General features: G+C 57.6%; 1 protein-coding gene across 1 annotated transcript; it reads right to left on the bottom strand.

Annotated features, from left to right (window-relative positions):
• Positions 1-525: 525 nt before the first annotated feature.
• GAL (galanin and GMAP prepropeptide) lies at positions 526-6860 on the bottom strand. The gene is made up of 6 exons (XM_072757331.1): positions 6687-6860; positions 6386-6466; positions 5675-5729; positions 2451-2537; positions 1986-2063; positions 526-798 (listed from the first exon to the last, which is right to left on the bottom strand). Exons 2-6 carry the CDS (start codon positions 6464-6466, stop codon positions 719-721), a joined length of 381 nt encoding a protein of 126 aa, XP_072613432.1. The 5' UTR covers positions 6687-6860; the 3' UTR covers positions 526-718.
• Between the last annotated feature and the right edge of the window lie 8977 nt (positions 6861-15837).

The raw sequence follows: 15837 nt of genomic DNA, 5'->3' as shown, positions 1-15837 counted from the left end.
TTTCTGTCCCAGGACCCACCCCACATCTGTGCCATCCCCCAGGCCGCCCCTCTGCTGACCCACACGTAGCTGAGGTTTCTCAGACACCTGGCTTTCTGCCCCAGCCACATGAATTTTGCTACATCAATCCCCACCTCAGCCCCTGCCCCCGCCCCCTGGTTAGGACTTTCCTTCTCTGTCTCCCTGTCACAGGCACCTCGTAGTTCCCTCAGCCACTATGGTTAGGGCTGCTTTAGGGTTTTTGTTCCTATCTCTCTATAAAGTGCCAGCTCCCTGCAGCCAGGGCTTCTGTCCATCCTGGTTTTGATTGTGTGGGTAGTGGACGTCTCTTCGTGGTTGTGTTTGACTCACTGAAGACCAAGGTGACTCTGTGTCCCCTGGGCACACATGACAACAGGTAGCACTCAGAGATGCTCTGGACGCTAGGATTTCCTCTGCTGCTCGTGATTATAATCAAGCTTTATCTGTTAAAACGCACTGGTGGCAGTGGTGACAGATACACACAGAAGGAAAAGACACCCAAAAGCCATTGCTATTTTTTATTTTGCTGCTCAAAATAATTACCAAAGGGAAAAGAATCTCCACAACAAAATCCTAACGACACAGCATCAGAGCACAGGGGACAGGACTGGTCACCGTAAGTTGGCACAAGATTATCCATCGTGTCCAAGTTTGACCTTAAGTGACATGGCACAGAGGAACCTGCCCAAGGGCATCATCAGGGCTGCTCCACATCTTCTGCGGAGACCTCAGACGGCAGGTCGGGCAGGTCAGGCAGGTCGGGCAGGGCCCCGGCCTCTGCAACGAAGGAGCGCCCGTCAGAGCCCTACCATCTGCACCAGGGACAGTGACACTCAGCACACATGCCAGAGCCACTGTGTCATTCTCTGGAGGGTCCCAGAATCAGACCCGAAATCCAGGGCAACCCTTCCTATTTCTCACCACTTACTGATTTAAGTTTCACACTTACTATGCATTTGAAACTGTCGGGCTCTTAAAGTCTCACTTTAATGAAGTATAATTCCTGTTTGGGTAATAAAGATGGGTACCTCTGAGTGAAAGAAGTTCCATATTACAAAATTCTAAACAGAGCAAAGTGAAAAACAAGTCCCCAGAAGAATCCATCTGCCCTTGCAGGAAAAGTCACCAGATTTTCCCCAGGCAGAGTCCCCTGCAGGTTTGGCAGGGCTCCAACAGAGCAGACTTGGTTATGGGTTCTGAGCTGGAAAGTCCTCCTCTGCAGTCTCCGTGCCCACGGTTGGCTCCAAGGAAGAAGCCACCTGCCTTTCACCTCCTCCCTCCCACGCCCACCTGAACTCCTTAACTACAGCCATGGGTACAGCCAGAAAAGCAAGCACATGGATCAAAACAGAAGTCAAGATTAGTCTCAACTCTGCCAAACTCACAACAAAATTGTAAAGTGTAAAACTTGACAAACATGTCTCTCCTGGAGAACCCCCCCCCCCCATCCCTGTCTCCCTTACTTGGCTCCTGGGGCACTGCCACCTCTGTCCTGGTGCCTTCCCGGGGAGCGGTTTGATGCTCCGTGCAGAGGGACCAGGCAGAAACAGGCCCACAGGGAGGCCTCACCCACACCGAAGAAGATACCAGGTCTAGAGGGGAGACTATTGAGATGGGAATGAGGTCCGCTCTGCAGGAAGGCTGCATAAAAACTGGGATCTGAAATATGGGTCAGTTCACCTGCTTACGAGGTGTGGTCTGAGATGGCCTACAGGGAACTGCAGCACTTGTCACCCTGCCACCAAGTATGGCTCGTTCAGCAAGGGAGTGGGGCCAGACGCTCTCTCTGTCCCTGGGTCCCCCAAGGCTTTGATGACCCTCCCAACCAACTGCCCTGACTTTAGGAATGTGAGCGGATGGCTGGCTACTTCCCAAGAGAAGACTACGGAATCCTCTTTTGATAGGCTTTTTATGTGTGCGGGGCTCTAAGAGGCGGAATTTAAAATTGGTAATATTTCATGTACCTTTGAGACGCAAGAAAGTCAGAAACTCGATTAACATGCGCACAGCGGCATTCTCCGAGAGCGGCCCGGCAAAGCCTCCTAGAAAACAGGATCGGTGTCTGCCACCTGCTGCACGGGGCTCTGTATCTCACATCTCCATCTGCGGAGGGTTGGGCATCATCTGGAAGCCGGTGGACTGGCCATGACCCCTCCCGAGGGCCTTCCTTAGCACAGTGCAGGGGTGGGGGGTGGGGGTGGGGTCCGGTCAAGGCCAAACTCTTCTGAGGCCTTGAGCCCAGTGACTCTGCCCCTGTGGCCGCCCTGGGGCACAGGATGCTGATGCTGGGTCTTGTACTTGTCCTGGCAGCTGGCAGACCTGGCCAGGCCAGGCTGGGGTAGGGGGTGGCAGGAGCCTGATGCCCCACTGCCCTGTGTGCCCCGGGGGGCGGGGGGGTGATCAACCTGAGGTGACCCAGGCTCTCTCACCTGACCTTCCTTCGTCTTCAGGTGGGAGTTCCCGTTTGCCAGTGAGGCCAGGCTTCTCATGAAATGATCTGTGGTTGTCAATGGCATCTGTTTGCAAATCGGAGAGGAAAACACCTGACAGTTGTTAGTATAATTACACTCTCCTCACTCCCAAAGGAGGACACACTGGCTGCTTATAAAGCGCATAGGCAACTGGATGGTAAAGATTAAGTCACAGTAGGGAAGCCATAGCAGCAGAGATATCATTCTCTGTGGAACCACAAACTTGTGCCAATGCCAGAGGCACAGACCTCCCCCTCTCAGGTGCAGGGACTCTGCCAGAGGAAGGAACCCACGGGGCCAGGAGGGAAGCGAGAGGGAGCACAGCGCTCGGCAGAGCTGGACAGGCCCTGGGGAGAGCAGCTGGTGCAGGGAGAGGGGCTTGAGGTGGTCCCAGAGGTGCTGGCAGGTGAGCTGGGTACCTCTCAGGGAGACCACGGGCTGGGGTCCTATGGCCCTGAAAAGGGGGGTGCCGCTGAAGAACTGAAGTTCAGACTGATCAGACTTTTCTAAGAGCTCCCCGGCAGCTGTGTGGGAGATGGATTGGAGCAAGCCAGCCAGAGCCGGGGGCAGGGGGGCTAAATGACCGTGTGTGCACGTGCGTGCGTGTGTGTGTTCACGCCTATGTTGGCTGGTGTGAAAAGAGGGAGTCGTGATTGCAAGCAGAGCAGTCCCTTGAGAAGCTCGGAAGGAAAGCAGGAGGTGCTAACCCAAGGGCCCGGCAGGGAAAGAAGCACCGGGTTTGGGTTGTTTTGGGGGTGAGGGAGAAGAGGCCATGAGGACGGGGTGAGGGGGGCTCAGGGCCTGTGGCTCAGATGCCTGTGGCATCTGTCTGCAAGGCGAGGCAGGAGAAAGCCGGAGGCCGTGGCACAGCCCTGGGGGCAGGAAGAACCAGGCCGCTGGTGTCGTGCCCCCATCGTGGTCATTGTCCCCTGTCCCCCATGTGCGCCTACAGAAACGGGGTGTGCTGGGGCTATAAAGCGTCCTGATAAGCTCCTCTGCAGGTGCCACCTCTGGCGAGCCAGCTTGACAGAGATGTAAGCTTGACAGTAAACAAGAGCTTGTTTTCTAGTTCAAGATCCAAATCTTGATGAACAGATTAATATTTCAAAGTAATATGAATGAGGATCTTTGGGGAAGGGTTCCTTCTTTCTCTTGGGTCAGAAGCACACAGAGATGAGATGCTTTCTGAGCAACAGAGCTCAGGCTTCCAGAAGGTTCTGAAAACCTGCGCCCTCTGAGCCCATGTGCCCCTCCTGCCGGCGAGGTCACACGACTTACAGTGACAGGACTATGTGGGGACCTGCCCTTGCCTTTGACCTGACACCAGGGCACCCAGAGGCCCTTCCTGGGGCCCCTGCTCGTCTTGGTCATTTCTATGCCCGTGTTGCTCAGAGCATCCTCCTGAACGTCAGAGAGACACCATCTACGTGGGAGAAAAGTCTGTTCAAGTGGTGGGATTAAGAGCCAGCCCTGTGCTAGTTTAAATAGGCACGGTTGGGATCCCTGGGTGGCGCAGTGGTTTGGCGCCTGCCTTTGGCCCAGGGCACGATCCTGGAGACCCGGGATCGAATCCCACGTCGGGCTCCCGGTGCATGGAGCCTGCTTCTGCCTCTGCCTGTGTCTCTGCCTCTCTCTCTCTCTCTCTCTCTCTCTCTCTCTCTGTGACTATCATAAATGAAAAAAAATAAATAAAAAAAAAAAACAAAACAGGCACGGTCCTTCCCAGTTACGCTGGTGGGAAGGGAATGCGACCTACATGCTGCTTGCCTCCTTTCCTGGGGCCGAAGGCTGTACATAAATAGGGGAGGGTTGTTTTTCTTAGGGTTGACAGCTGTCCCCAAACCAACCATGTCTGCAAATTTCAGAGCTACGAGCATGTAAGTGATTGGAGGAGGAAATAAAAGGTCTCCTCTGGTCCTCTCCTTTAGCATAATTAAAATCCGAAGGTGCCACTGCAGAGAGAGGACAAACAGGAAGCAGAGAGCGGGGCTAAGGACAAGCGAGGGGAGGCATGGACGCACACAGCCTCTGGGTCCCAGAGATGCGCCCTTTGGGGCCTGGGTCACCTGGAGGCAGAACCTGCCTGTGCACACCTGCTGCCTCCTGCCCCTACTAAGAATTCCACAGCCCTGAGCAAGCCCTGGGCTTGGCGTGCTTATCTACACGCAGCTGCCACATCAGGGGATCTCTGAAGTCCCCAGCACCTCTGGGTCCATGGGTTCTCTGCATCCTGAAGGCACTCCAGTCACACTGTGTCCAAACGGTGTCAAATCAAGGACAGGACACCAAGTATTAGTCTACTCACAGGCTGGCAAGGTCTGGGAAATGATGGCTGCAGGTGAACGCCATGCTCTGGTTCTAGGTGTGTGCACACACGCATGCACCCCCACCCACTCCCCCACCCTGGCTGCACATTTTAGCTGGTAGATTCATGGCAGAGTTAAGGCCAAGGACGGCCCAGTACCCTGATGGACTACTGCAAGTTGGCAAAAGCGTCCTCCGACTCCACACTGCCCAGATTTGACCTTCTGAAGCCGAGAAAGTGCTAATGGGCAGACTGCGGGGAGCCGGCCCTTTCTGGGAACCTTCTAGGACTCAGATCAGCTGACCCGTTTCCACATAGGGCCCACTGTGAGGGATGTGGATGCACCTCCTGCCCCCTCACCTCGGCCCCAGCCCAGGCCCCACACTCTGTCAGGCCCAGTGAGACCTCCACGTGTTCATCACGCGACCCCACCAACCCACACGCTGCAGACTCTTCCTTCTCACCACTCCCCTCCTACCGTGGGCATTTTGATCTTTCGGTAATAACCTAAGTCCTGCTCTGTGTTGCACAGATGCCTGAGTAAGAAAAAGCAAGGCTAGGAGGAGGGTTGGGCGGGGGCGCTGATCAAGGGACCCAGAAATTTGCCCATTTGTTGCAAGTGAGGCTTGCGGCAGGGCATGGGGAAGGGCGCTCCCCGGGGAGGTGGCAAGTATTTGAATCCCTGACCCCCTAACCTGCATGGAAAGCCATCCTGCCTCAAAGTCTCATGGAGCGCCTCCCCACGTCCCTCTATCCATGTAACAGAATGCGGACTGGCTACGTAAACGTCAGAAAGAGCAGGATTCACATAAGTGGCTCCAGTCAGCATCACAAGAGCAGGTTTGGCTCTGAGGGCCGCGCACACTGGGTCACTTACGTGGGCCAAGAAGGTAGCCAGCGCTGTTCAGGGTCCAGCCTCTCTTCTCCTTCACCTCGAATGGGAGAAGAGTCATGTCAGGTATGGGCTGCAGGGGTTCAAAGAAGCCCCAACGGCAGGCTCGGTTTGTATAGCCCACTGCGGTGGTCTGTGAAGCTGCTGCCCTTCAGGTAATCGCAGAATTCACATCGCAAAAACTTTTTTTTTTTTTATTTTTTTTTACTGTCACCTAATAGGCCACGTGGTGTAAGCCTGTTAAAGCGAAGTGGATATTAAAGGAAGCCCACCAGGCTTTCCAGGCATGGTGTAGGAATCTGAATGATGCATGCACTTCGGAGGCTGCAAGAAATTCTGGCTTTGCCCCCCAAAAGCTATATTCCACATGAACACTTGCTTTGGCAAGTGATTCACTCTAGGGCCCCAACCCCCAAACACAGGGTGCACCCACTTGCTTGTAAGCCATGAGAGCACACTGGCGTGGAGGGCACCTGCGGCTTCGGCTCCCTCCCCGCGGAACCGAGCCGCTGCTGAATGCAGTGAAATGAGCCTTGCGGGTAACTCCGCGAAGCAGCCAAGTACGGGGCCCCCGGATTTAACGGGTTTGCAGCGATATGGCGGGACCGCGCCCCCGCCCCGCCCCCCCCCCGCCCGGCGCGCGCGACCGTTGCTCCCCCTCCTGGCCCGTAGCGGGGGACACGCGCCCGCACTCACCGGTGCCCCGAGCCCCGGGGCGGCCGAAAGGGCCGCGGCGAGGAGCAGCCAGGCGAGCAGGAGGGCGCGGCCGCCCGGCATCTGCAAGGGAAGGCGCACGTCGGGCGAGGCTCGGGCGGGGCGGGGCGGGGCGGGGCTGGAGCGGCCGCAGGGGCCAGGAGGCGCCCCCAGCGCTGTGCGCCGCCGGCCCGGCCCGGACGGGGGCGGGGGGCGAGGGGCCCGGGAGCGGCGGCGGCGGCGGCGGCGGCGGCGGCGGGCGGGGCGGGGCTGCCTCCCGCTGGGGCCCCGGGGCGCGCTGTACCTTGAGCGGCGGCGGGTCCGGGCGGCGGGGGGTCCCGAGGTCGTGGCGGGTCCGGGGCGGCGGCGGCGGCGGCGGGTGCGGGCGTCCGGTGGGGGGTCGGGTCTGGCCGGGGGGCTCACCGCATGGCGCACAGGCGCGGCGGCTGGGCTCCCTCGACGTGTCCGCGGCCCCGACCCGGCGGCCGCCGCTATTTATGCGGTGCGCAGCGTCACGGAGCTCGGCGCCCGCCCCCCGGCCCCGCCGAACCCAGGGGGGCGGAGTGATGGTCCCGCGGGGGCGCCCGCACCGCACCGTGGTCCTGAGCACCGGTGGAGAGGCGGGGGCGGCGGAGAGACCCCAAGCCCCGCGGGGGAGCCCCCCGTCACCCTGCAGAGAGCCCTAGTCACCCCCGCAGATAGCTTCCACATCACCCCGCAAGAGCCCCCATCACCCCGCAAGAGCCCCATCACCCCACAAGAGCCCACATCACCCTGCAGATAGTGCCCCATCACCCCGCAAGAGCCCCCATCACCCTGCAGAGAGCCTCCATCACCCATAAGAGCCCCCATCACCCCGCAGATAGTGCCCCATCACACCGCAGAGAGCCTCCATCACCCCGCAAGAGCCCGCATCATCCCGCAAGAGCCCCCATCACCCCGCAAGAGCCCCATCACCCCACAAGAGCCCCCATCACCCCGCAGAGAGCCTCCATCACCCATAAGAGCCCCCATCACCCTGCAGATAGTGCCCCATCACCCCGCAGAGAGCCTCCATCACCCCGCAAGAGCCCGCATCACCCCGCAAGAGCCCCCGTCACCCTACAGATAGTGCCCATCACCCCGCAGAGAGCCCCCATCACCCCACAGATAGTGCCCCATCACCCCGCAGAGAGCCTCCATCACCCCGCAAGAGCCCGCATCACCCCGCAAGAGCCCCCATCACCCCGCAAGAGCCCCATCACCCCACAAGAGCCCACATCACCCTGCAGATAGTGCCCCATCACCCCACAAGAGCCCCCATCACCCCGCAGATAGTGCCCCATCACCCTGCAAGAGCCCACATCACCCTGCAAGAGCCCACATCACCCCGCAAGAGCCCACATCACCCTGCAGATAGTGCCCATCACCCAGCAGAGAGCCTCCAGCACCCCCACAGAGAGCCCCCAGCACCCCTACAGATAGCTCCCATTACCCCCACAGAGAGCACCCATCACCCCACAGTCCTCATCACCCCTACAGAGAGCACCCATAACCCCCACAGAGAAACCCCATCACCCCACAGAGAGCCCCCATCACCCCTACAGATAGCTCCCACATCACCCCGAAGAGCCTCCATCACCGGGCAGAGTCCCCATCATCCCAGGGGAGAGCCCCCATCAGGCCACACAGGGAAACCCTGAAACCTGTGGGGAGAGCTCTCAACTGCCCACAGCCCACATCATTGCTGTGTTGGTGAGCCCCACACCCATCACCCCAACCCAGGTCCTACCTGGAGAGAGAGGCCCCCACCCACACACTGCATTCCCTTGCTACAACAGCTGGGAGTAGGGTGCTCCCCGGCCACACCCTTTGGAGGAGGAGCCATCAGCCCAAACTAGGCCAGGTGGGGTGGTCCTGGGGGAGGGGTGCGGTAGGGTACAGAGCAAGAGCCCCCTCCCCTGGGTGGCATGTGGGTTCAGCCTCCATGAATACGTGGCCTGGAGGCAGGAGGCCGAAACCTGCCTGTCTGCTGGCCCAGCTTTACCGCCTCCAGTGCCCAGTGGCCTTTGGGTGCCCAGACCCTTGTCCTGTTTGGCTAAAAAGAGGCAAACCAGCAGGGCCATTGGGCCGTCTCCTGGGGGGCTGATTGACCTCCAGCCTGGGAACTGTGGGTCCCCCCTATATTCCACAGGCACTGCTGTCTCAGAAAGGTCCCTGCAGATGTTCTCCGTGGTTCCCTGGTGCAGGACACAGCTGTTTTGAGCAGGGTCAGGTAGTAGTAGAGCCCTTGGGGGTCTGGGGAACCCCAAGTGAGACGAGCCCCAGCTCCTTGAGGCAGCCGAGGGGTGGGCAGGTGGGCAGAGCAGCAGGAAGAGGCTGTCCTGTGGCAGGTGGCAAAGCAATCACACAGGAGCAAGGACCCCCCTGGCGTACCCCATGAGTACTTCCTTAGTTTGGGCCAAGTCCAGACTGTTCTTTGCCCTGCTCACAGACACCAAGAGACATACATACAAGGGTGGCCCCTCCAGGCATCCAAGGAAGGATGAGGCCATCAGCTGAAAATCGCCCAGAGCCCCTCCTCCCACCTGGCTGGACGTCACTGGCCACAGGGGTCCTCAGCAGGGGCAGACCCAGGCGGCCCCGCCTGTAGGTGCCTGGCGGCCCCAGTTACCAAGAAGCTGCAATTCTCTCCCCACCCACCAAGCTGGACATTAGGTTGGGTGACGTCACTGGAAGTTCCGGAGTGAACAAGACACAGGACAGATGACAATGATGATGCCCCCCCCCCACAGGTGTCCTACATCTTAGCCTCAGGAACCTTCCCACACACTGCGGGAGAGCCATTTGCCTCTGCACGGATGGGAAGGACGCAGGGCGCTGGAGGACTGAGTCAGGGCCCGTTGGCCAGGAAGGAAGGTGCTGACCCCCAGCCCTGGTTTACCGCCGTGCGAGGAGGGGTGCTGTCCGGGAGACCTGACTTGGACAGACTGCTGGCTGTGACAGGGGTCTCAGGGGCACACTGGACTTCCTGTCACTCCTGTTTTGGCAAATGGGGTGGGAGGATGGTAAGGGGCAGGAGACCAGACCAGGACTCACAGCACACGGTAAACCCCAAAGCGTGGGGAGGGAAGAGGGAGTAGGGCTGTCCCCCTGGCCACCTTGGTCAGTGGTGGGCAGAGGGACAGCTGAACAGCTTCCTGTGACACCCTCTTGTGTCCTGTGTGCTCAGACGTACAGGGCTTGGGGGAGTGGGCACCGGCTAGGCCACCGGTGTCCCTGGTTACCTAAGAAATGTCACCACCTTCTGATGACTGCTGGAGAGACGTGCTTTGGTTCTGGAATGCTTGCTCTGCTTCTGAGACTGAGGGCACCCCGACACGTGGCCAATTCCTGCCTTCCCGCACCTTCCATGTGAGATACCTCTTGCCATCCACCAGAGCTTGGATGTCCTGCTCTCAACTCGCTTTGTCAGGGAGCCTCTTTGTCTGAAGAAGCGGAAATTATGAGCCAAAGTCCTTGGAACTAATTAAAAAACAGACCCCAAGCCCATCCCTCCCATGGGTGGGGAAGAAAGGACCAAGTCCCACATCGGGCTCCTTGTGGGGAGCCTGCTTCTCCCCCTGCCCGTGTCTCTGCCTCTCTGTGTGCGTCTCTCATGAATAAATAAATGAAATCTTTAAAAAAAGAAAAGAAAAGAAAGTTAACAGTAGTTTTTCTGTTGAGAAGGCCTTTATTAAGAAGACATCCTGCCTTTCAGTCATCATTCTTCCAAATGTATAAAGCGAGCAGGTGGGGAGATGCACCCCTCTGCAGCACATGACCCTTACATGTCCACCCAGATCCTAAAGAAAATGTGGCCTTGGGCAGGCTGGGGGCAGAACACTCTGGCCGGGAGCCAGCACTCGGGTGGCAAAGTGGGGAGAAGGCAGCCCTGCAGGCACATGGGACAGTCGTGTCACCCTTGTGAGGTGATGTGCTTAGGTGGGGCCGTCAGACTATTTATCCATATGACAGCTCCCAGACCTTCCCAGAGGCCGAGCTGGGGGGCTGCAGGGGCACAGGTGCAGCCAGGGGAGGGCGAAGGGTTGCTGGGCCCCAACCCAAGGGGGTTGTGACTCCATTTAACACTAACTTGGAGACAGGAGCTCAAAACCAAGGTGCTTCCTCGAAGTTCCTAAGCACTTTCACCACGACGCCACTCGGGAGGACCTCCCGTCCCATCCAGCCCCTCCCACTGCTTCTCCCTGTTTTGGGCCAGGGGATTCTGGAAGGTTGCTGGCGACCCCGGCCCAGGACACCTTGGTGGGCCCAGAAGGGGGGCCGATGGAGCAAGGCGGTGGCATGAAGATGCTGTGACTTCCCGAGGCCAGCAGATGCATTCAGACAAGGGGACAGCACCCCTGAGATGACAGGCGCCTGCTTCCTGGCACAAGCTGTGCTGGAACCCACAGCCAGCGTTATAATGGGCTCTGTGTGCTCAGCAGTGACCCAATGAGAGTCATTGTCAACCTGTCATCTTGAGGACGGCCCAGTGTGTGGCAGGCAAAATGGATCACCATTAGAGTAATGGAAATCAAGCAGAAAGCATAATTTTACCCCCGCACCATGAGCTGGCCCATCTTCCCTCAACAGCCCTGCTCATCACGACCGCGGACACCCAGCCCAAGGCTGACAAAGCAAAAAGAGCAGGGGCCCGGGCAAACCTGGGCCATGGCACCCCCAGGAGTGGCTGCTGCTTGCCCTGGCGCCCAGCCTGCCCTCGTGGGTTTCACAGTCTAGCGGGGCCGTACGCACAGCAGTTATACTCACAACCACCTCGTTATCATGAGAACCAGGAGGTCCGTGGGCTCAGGGAGCCTGACCCCACAGGTGAGCAGGATTGGCCAGGTGGGGCCCAGCACATTCCAGGTGGAGGGGGGAATCACAAGGGTAGGCCCGCAGTCAGGTCCTCTGCCCTTGCTCCTTCCTGTTGCCTGGAATGTGGATGTGAGGGCTAGAGTAGAGCAGCCATTCTGGGCTGTGAGGTGATGCCTTTGGATGACAGGGATGACAGGGAGACTGGAGGGCCTTGGTTCCCTGGGCCACCACCCTTCACGCCCCTCTCACAACAGAGAGGAATGAACTTCCCTCCTGTTTAAGGCGATGTTATTTGGGGGTTTTCTATTATATGCAGCTGGAATGACTCCTAATTTGTGTCTTACAGCAGTCAACAGATGCCTAATGAATGAATTAATGACTACAAACAAATGAACGGATGTACCACCTCCAGTGCTGGTAGGGAACTGATGGTGGCAAGAGGGGCTCAGGGAAAGGACAAGCTTGGAAGAGAAGATGACAAAGGGACACAAGGACCCCGCCTACCAACCCCACCATGACCTCACTACTTCTTGGAACACCCTGCTGGCCAGTGGTGTCCAGCTGTGATGGAGCTGGTGACATGGTCTCTAGTCCTGGGTGGTGCTGGTGCCCCACAGAAAGTGGGGTTCTGTGGCTGCAGAGTGGAGGAGCAGGTTCCGCTCGGTCGGGTCCAAAACAATTATTTCCATGATTGCGTGTATTTGTAACATCTGAAGTGAGCCAAGAGCACAATCAGTCCAGAAATTTCCCTGTGCTGCAGTTGCCCTCACGTGAAGTGGTGGAGAGGCTGCTGGCACTTCTGGGTTCTCTCAGGCCAAGCCAGATTGGGGATGCATTTCTTTGGGGTTCGGCAGGGTGGCTTTGTCAGGTGGGTGGAATGGGGGACGTTGCTCTGGATGGTCCTGCTTCGAGTTCTGGGCTCTTTGGCCTGAGCCATCCTTGCCTCCCCATGTGGGGCCTTCCTCTTCCCTCTTCTTCCTCCCATCCCCCTGCAGCCGGCTCCTCCCCTGCCCTGGGCTGGAGGCCCCTCACTCTCCTGGCTGCTCCCACCTCTCCGTGGGGCGCCCCCCTCCCCTTCCTCCTCCGTGTCTCCCCCCAGCCCCCCACGGACAGCCCATCTTGAGGAGTTTCTGGTATCCTGGATGTAGCTGCTGGTCAGAGGCTTGGCTCTGAGATTCCATCTGTGCCCCAGGGTGACTCACCCTGTTGGGTGTTGCTCTGGGGGCTCCCCCTGGAGAAAGGGGAGAGCTGGTTTTCTGCCCTCGGGGGGCCAGAGGCTGGTGACTCAGCTGCAGACCCCGGGCAGCTGCACCTGTTTCCTGGCACTTAGGCCCAGGGGGCAGCGGCCCCGGGGCCATGTGGGAGCCCATCTGGCTAACAGGATGTGGGTGCTGCGGAGGGCAGGCAGCTGGGGCCCAAAGGGAGTAACTGAGTCAGAAGCAAGGGGGCGCCGCCATCTGGGGGCCTGAGCTATGCAGAAAAGCAGCCTCAGGTGACACCCAAGATACTTTGAGACTTCAAAGTGATAAGCATTTTTTAAAAGCCCTTAGTTGAAGAATAATCCACCTATAAAAAGTTGCACAAATAAGTGTGGAGCTGGCGGCGTGTGGGCCCACACACACCGTATCACTCGGCCCGGCTGAGATGGGCCACCCCAGGTCCTGGGCCCCAGACCCCTCCTGTCCCTACCTGCCACCTCCTCTCAGGACAGCCTCCACCGGACCTGTACCACCAGTGACCGACAACTTTGCCTGTTGGGAGCTTTGGGACCGCGGGCTCACCGGGGTCTGCTTCCCCTGGCGGCTCTGCGTCTCTGCGAACGGGCGCTTTGCTGCCCCCGAGGGCACCTGCGTGAGCCGCTGCCCTGAGCCTGTCGGGGGTGACAGTGTGCAGCTGGTGGCCAGCTCAGGGGTGGCTAGGAGCCGGATCCGTCCCTGAAAAGGTGCTGGGCGCTGGGAGGCACTGTCGATTTCTGTCCCCGGGGAGCACGGCTGTGGGGAAGGGTCGCCTCCCTCAGCGCCCTCATCTGCTCATTCGGGGATAGATGGATCCCCTCCCGGATCGAAAGTGCCGGCTGGGGGCGGGGGCAGCTGCCCCCCGCCTGGGGAGGTTCACTGGCCCAAGTGGTTTGGGGGTGGGGTGCTGGAGACACTCCCAGTCACCAGTCAGAGTAGTGACAGGAGCTGGTGGCAGCCGGGTTCAGATGCCGTCTCAGCATTCATGAACTGTGTGGCTCTGAACCGGCCACCCACCCTCTCTGGGCCTCGGCTCCCTCACCCATAAAGTCCCGGCTTCACAGGGTCACTTGTGAAAGGTAAACCAAGGCCGTGGGTGGGGGCAGAGACTGGTCAGCCGGCACAGGACTCTGAACGGTCCTGACTGATCATCCAGAATGATCTGGATTCGAGCTGGGCAGTTCTGTGGCTTCAGGGGGATGCTGGGCGGGGCCCTGCTCTTCAGAACACGGAGTGTGTCCTCCACCGTAGGCTGAGCGTGGAGTTACTTTACTTGAAATGCTTATTGTCAGAGATGTTATATCTGCAACAGGCAGAAAGGTGTGAAACACGAACGTCCCCCAGAGCGGTGATTTTTTTTAAAGATTTTTATTTATTTATTCATGAGAGACACAGAGAGAGGCAGAGACACAGGCAGAGGGAGAAGCAGGCTCCATGCAGGGAGCCCCATACAGGACTTGATCCCAGGACCCCAGGATCATACCCCGAGCCAAAGACAGACACTCAACCACTGAGCTTTCTAGGTCCCAATGATGACTTTTTTAAAAAAAATGTTTAAGATAAGAAACGCAGGGCAGCCCGGGTGGCTCAGTGGTTTGGTGCCGCCTTCGGCCCAGGGCCTAATACTGAGACCTGGGATTGAGTCCCACGTCGGGCTCCCTTCATGGAGCCTGCTTCTCCCTCTGTCTCTGCCTCTCTTTCTCTGTGTCTCTCATAAATAAATAAATAAATAAATAAATAAATAAATAAATAAATAAAATCTTATTAAAAAAAGATGAGAAACTCAAGTCCTGCCGCCTGCCCTCCTAGAAGGAGCCTCTGCAATGAGACACGTGTGTTCTTCTGCAGGCTTGTTTTCACTTCGGTCATACGTGCAATTAAAAACCTAGAAAGCAGAGTGGCATTTTGCGATGCTTCTTTCTCTGCAGCTTGCCCCTCTCGTTGTACACGCCCCAGTGGCTTGCCAGCTGACGACCAGCCCTTCTTTCCGTGGTCAGGCACTACCGTGTGTAGGTGCACACGCCCGAGGACCTTCCCCGGGTGCTGGACGTCCAGTAGGCTGAGATGAACTTCCTCATGCAGACTTCTCCCAGAATCAGATGCCAGGGACTCAGCCGGTGGGGCTGGGGGATCAGTGTACACAGGGTGCGCACATCTCAATGTTCATGAGAAACACCACCTCACCTTCTGGAAAGGCTGTGTCCACTTATAGGCCCCTCACAGTGTCAAAGTACTCTTTGCCCCAAACCCTGGCTGGGTGCTACCAGACTTTCACACGATTGCCAGCCTGACAAGGAGATTGTGCTAATTGGCTGGGGCTGCTGTAACAGAGCATGGCAAGCTAGTGGCTCACACGACAGAAATGTGCTGGAGGCCGGCCGTCCTCGGGCAGGGTGTTGGTAGGGCTGTAAGGGGGCACCTGTCCCGTTTACCCGGTCTGGACATTTCTCATAAAGCAGTCATGACGTGTGGCCTTATCTGTCTGTCTTCTTTCACTGAGCAGGAGGCTTTTAAGTGTCCTCCATGTGGTAGCAGTTGTCATTACCTCATGCCTTTTATGGCTGGGTATTTTCTCAGGTTATGGACAGACCACATTTTTATCCACTTGTCAGTGGCCGGACACCGGATTGTGCCCGCCTTGTTGGCGGTTGCAAGCAATGCTGCTGTGAACATTCATGTATGAGTTTTTTTGGTCTGAATACCTGTTTTCAATTCTTTTAGGTCCGCACTTTAGAATTGATTGTTGGGTCATACAGTAATTCAATATTAAGGTTTATTTGAGGAACTCTGAATTTTTGATATTTTGTTCATCGCGGGTATTTTTACATTTCCCTTGATGTTTAAGTATTGCATTCAAGTATCTATCTTGACTGTTGTGTTTTTGGTGCTCCGGCAACTTCACATGCACCACAAGTGCCTCGCTCGCCTTGCCCCATGCTGGTCCTGCAGGGTGGGGGTGGACAGGGTGGGGAAGAGTGGATGGAGTCAGGCCATTTATGGGAGGCAAGCCCACCTCTATAATCCTGCAATTCCTCCTTCCTTGGTCTAGAAAATCTTTCCTGCTGAGATCATCCCAATTTGCCTGAGACCAAAGGGCTTCTGGGCAGTCCCTGGGCAAGCGAGGACAACTTGTCACCCAATTCCCACCATGTCTTTGCTAGCTGCTTCTTCTGCCTCTTTGAAAATCTGGTGTAGCTGGCCAGGACTCGGGACTCCATGTGTCTTCCTTCATGCCTCCCCCTGGGTGGTTCCTCCTGCTTTTGTGGTTGGCCCCCTAGTGACTCAGGTGTGACCTGCAAATATAAATGCAGGACCCCCAGTTCAATTTGAATTTTAGATGAGCAATGAATACATTTAGAGCAGAAGCATGTCACGTGCAAT

This window comes from Vulpes vulpes, chromosome 5 (genome assembly GCF_048418805.1).
Source record: "Vulpes vulpes isolate BD-2025 chromosome 5, VulVul3, whole genome shotgun sequence".
Classification (NCBI taxonomy): domain Eukaryota; kingdom Metazoa; phylum Chordata; class Mammalia; order Carnivora; family Canidae; genus Vulpes; species Vulpes vulpes.
This window is presented reverse-complemented; position numbering and strand designations above follow the sequence as displayed.

What these genes read in the sequence shown, in the direction of transcription:
- GAL (XM_072757331.1), bottom strand. Translation starts at nt 6,466, where the DNA reads ATGCCGGGCGGCCGCGCCCTCCTGCTCGCCTGGCTGCTCCTCGCCGCG. An exon ending in CCCCGGGGCTCGGGGCACCG is followed by an intron (nt 5,730 to 6,385) that starts GTGAGTGCGGGC and finishes CTCCCATTCGAG; the next exon opens with GTGAAGGAGAAGAGAGGCTG. An exon ending in TGGCTACCTTCTTGGCCCAC is followed by an intron (nt 2,538 to 5,674) that starts GTAAGTGACCCA and finishes ATTTGCAAACAG; the next exon opens with ATGCCATTGACAACCACAGA.